Source organism: Gavialis gangeticus, unplaced genomic scaffold, assembly GCF_001723915.1.
Source record: "Gavialis gangeticus isolate Ggan-Ray unplaced genomic scaffold, GavGan_comp1, whole genome shotgun sequence".
NCBI lineage: Eukaryota > Metazoa > Chordata > Crocodylia > Gavialidae > Gavialis > Gavialis gangeticus.
The window spans coordinates 8,005,719-8,009,137 of record NW_017729012.1 but is presented as its reverse complement, the minus strand read 5'-3'; the positions used below and the strand labels follow the sequence as shown (position 1 = coordinate 8,009,137).

Genomic DNA, 3,419 nt, shown 5'->3' with positions numbered 1-3,419 from the left:
CCGACCACGGACTGCGGAAGTTAAGCCACTGCCCCTTCTGACTTTATCTGCCAAACAGTAGCATTAGCTGTGCACTCTTCTTACTACAGCTCTGATATATAGTAAGAGCCCTTCTTTATCTCGGTATCTCATGCAGGGCCGTTTGCACACCGAGGTTGTGGTCCGCTTGCCCTTTTTCCTTTATGTGCACCGTAACTGCCACGTGCAGGATTTAAGCTGCAACCGGCAGAGAAGCATTTTGAACATTAATGGCTGTTTTCCCAAGTGTCTTCAGGTTTGGAGCGTGTCTTTCTCCTACCGAAAGCAATTATGACTTGCTAAGCTGATAGTGTCATATGAGAGAGCGGTTCCAAAGGTGGTAATGTGGTATTATGGGTTAGAAAGGAAAAAAAAAAGATCCCAAATGCTGCTGGATACATTTTTGCTGGCAATAAATTTTACCCTGATGGTTCTGCAACGAGTGGCCTTTTTAATAAACCGGTGCGTATTAGCTGATTCAGCATTGTAAGACTCCTTGGATTCTTTTGTCAGCAGGTTCAGTGAGGAGCCAGCTACTCGCAGGGCCCCATTACTCTTGAACCAGCCTTTCTAAAACACCACTTTGAAAGACACCAGCGGGGACTTGAGGGAAGTGTTGCATGTTTTGCTGCCTGTGCTGCAGCTGCTTTGTGGCTCAAGCATATTCTTTCCTGGGAAAGATCTGTCCCTTTTTTCCCCAGAGGTTGGAAACGTGGACAGAATTTCTTTTCTAAATATGCTGGAATGGACACAGCCAGTAAAAGATTAACAGGGTTGTGGTTTTGGTTAGTTAGAGAAGGGAAGACTTCACGTGGCTTCAAGTAGGTGAGAGTTTAATGCAGAGAGGAAGCCTATGAACTGTTCTGCGTATCCAGAGGGAACTGGACAAGAAGTAATGGCCTTTAACTGCAACGAAAGAGGTCTAGGTTAGATACTTGGAAAAACTTTCTAGCCATAAGGGTATCTTGGCAGCGGAACGGATCGCTGCGGGAGGTTGTGGAATCTCCGCCACCGTACAAGTTTGAGAGCAGGCCAGACAGATCTGTCAGAAATGGTTTGGGTTTACATAGTCCTGCACCAGGGGCCTTGGACTGGACCGGACCTCTCAAGGACTCTCTCGTTTCTGTTTCCTATGACTCCTTTCCAGTTCAGAAACTTTTAACTTTGTGACACGTCATTCAAGCTATCTCCTGCCTCTCCGGTAGGAAGAGATGCATTTATTCACTGTTGTTGTCTGAAAAATCTTGACAGCGGCAGAGGAGAATGGCAGATTTCCAATAGGGAAGTCCTGAAATGGGGATTCTTCCCATCCCCTTTCAATTCCTCCTTTCAATGAGAAACACTTAGTGTTTGGGGATTTCTTTGCCCCCTACATCCTCCCCCTCTTCTGTCCCCCTCCGGTTGAAGCGGGTAGCAAAGAAAAGAAGGATGTGCACAGAGGGTCCGCAGGCACACGGCATCCAGGTGCATACAGGGGAGCTGAGGATGGGATTTATCTTATGCATATTTGCCTTTGCAGAGCCAGGTGGGCTTTTCTACAGAAAGGATGTCCTGACAGTTTGCTGATAATTTGCCCTTTATGGAGGTTAGGAATCATCCACTTGAATGGCTGAGTGTGACACTTGGAGGATTTAGGCCCCTATTTCACATTGGGCATCTCACCCTAACCCTGTGAGATCAGCAGGGTTGCAGCAGCGTTTATAATTGCACGGTGTAATGGTTGTTGCTGTCTGTTCCTTCAAGAAACAACAGACACCTCGGCAAAGAAGGTGGAGAAAAGGAACGATGACAAATCCATACAGGATGCCCGAGCTCGCTACCTCCAGAGGAAGCAGCAAAGGGCACAGGGTATAAATGCCACGCCGGACGAGACTGGCTGACGGCGACAAGGACTTCAGGCCTGACAAAGGCATTCTGCGTAATTGCTGTGCAATTGCTGTTGGTACATTCACAGCGTACAAACATCCCCAACGATGACAACAGCTTGGCACAAACCAAAAGAGTTACCGGTTCCTGTGGAGTCTGTCTGCTTGGGGGTACGACCTGATCCTGTCTGCCGTGTTCACGAGGGATGACGAGGAAAGGTTAACGAGTTGAATTTTCATTCCCGCGTATCACCGGCTATAACTCATCCTCTCACGGTCGTGGAAGAAAAGGCAGCCTTTACAGCCTGTGCCTGTTTCATGGTGCTTAATTCGAATTGGGGTTGATTTGTGAAATCGTTTCCCTGCCGCTTGTAGTCGCTTTTTTCTTGAACAGTTTTTTAAATGGGATGTGGCTTTGCGGTATTAGCTGCGGGTATCGTGTTTTATTTCTCTCTGTACATTGAGGATTTACCTGACCTCTTTGCGATCGTGTCCCTGTGATGTATTCAGACCGTTTTAATGCAGCATGTGCTGTTTTATGGATGGAAACCTAAGAATCAAAGCTCCAAATGGCTTGTCATTCGCACTGTTTCTGGCTTACGCAGGATTGTTTTTTGCCCTGTATTTAGCTGTCCCATGCCCAGTGACAGCTTTCATATTAAATTGTGTTATCTGTATGCAAATGATTTAATGAATGTACACTTTACATTGTTGCTACTGAGTCATAATCTGTGTGTCTTGAGGTGATTTCCAATCGGCAAAGAAACGGCAGTTTTTCTAGTTTCCCTCTCAACAGATGGGTTTCAGCCTACAGTCCCACAGAGGCCTGCTTTGCTTACTTGATTTATTGATGGATTTTAATAATTGTCCGCAAGAGCTGCTTATTTCTGGCAAGTATTTAATGGAGAAAAGAGATGCTGGCTGCTTTCTGGACGTGGGAACAGTATTTTAATTTCTTCCTTCTCTTACAGTTCAATTTTAAGGTGACATTTAGATAGTAAGTGCAATAGGGGACCGTGTCTTCCCCTGTAATGGCACGGATCCCGTGTTTGACTGTCAATAAATAGTGAGTGTTCTACATAAAACCAATACCAGCAGTCAGGACAAACTCCAGAAATGACAGCAGCACGTCTCTGTGTCATAAGCCCGTGCTTGCAAGGTTTGTTCTGGTGTTCAGCTCTGTGCTCTCCTAAAAGCCTTTTTGGCTAATTGGCTTGATGCTTTTTGCTTCTCACTTGAAATCACCTGCAAGACTCCTGGTGGCTTCACAGGAAGGAAGGGCTGCACCTGCTTACCCCCTCTTGCCACCTCAGGCGTGGGTCTTTTGGAGCAGTGCAGCAAGCATGGCCTTACAACGAGGTGGCTGTTTCAAAGGGGTAGATGCAAAGCAGCTATGGAAATGAAACCTGATGGGTTGTGCACAAGGCTGCGATGACTTGGGTCGTATTTTTAGTTCTTAAAACTGACAGGAAATTAAGGGCTGGGCTCTAAGAGGACTGACACACTGGAGCACTTAGCTGTAGGCGCATCGAGCCC

The 3,419-nt window shown here is 46.5% G+C and overlaps 1 protein-coding gene across 1 annotated transcript in view; it reads left to right on the top strand.

The window, feature by feature from the left end:
* Positions 1-2,814, top strand: part of DHX40 (DEAH-box helicase 40) — a 24,008-nt gene extending 21,194 nt beyond the window's left edge. The window contains exon 18 of the mRNA XM_019511137.1: positions 1,762-2,814. Coding sequence (XP_019366682.1) covers positions 1,762-1,898 — 137 coding nt within the window. The 3' untranslated portion in view covers positions 1,899-2,814. The remainder of the gene's footprint in view (positions 1-1,761) is intronic.
* The last annotated feature ends 605 nt before the right edge of the window (positions 2,815-3,419 follow it).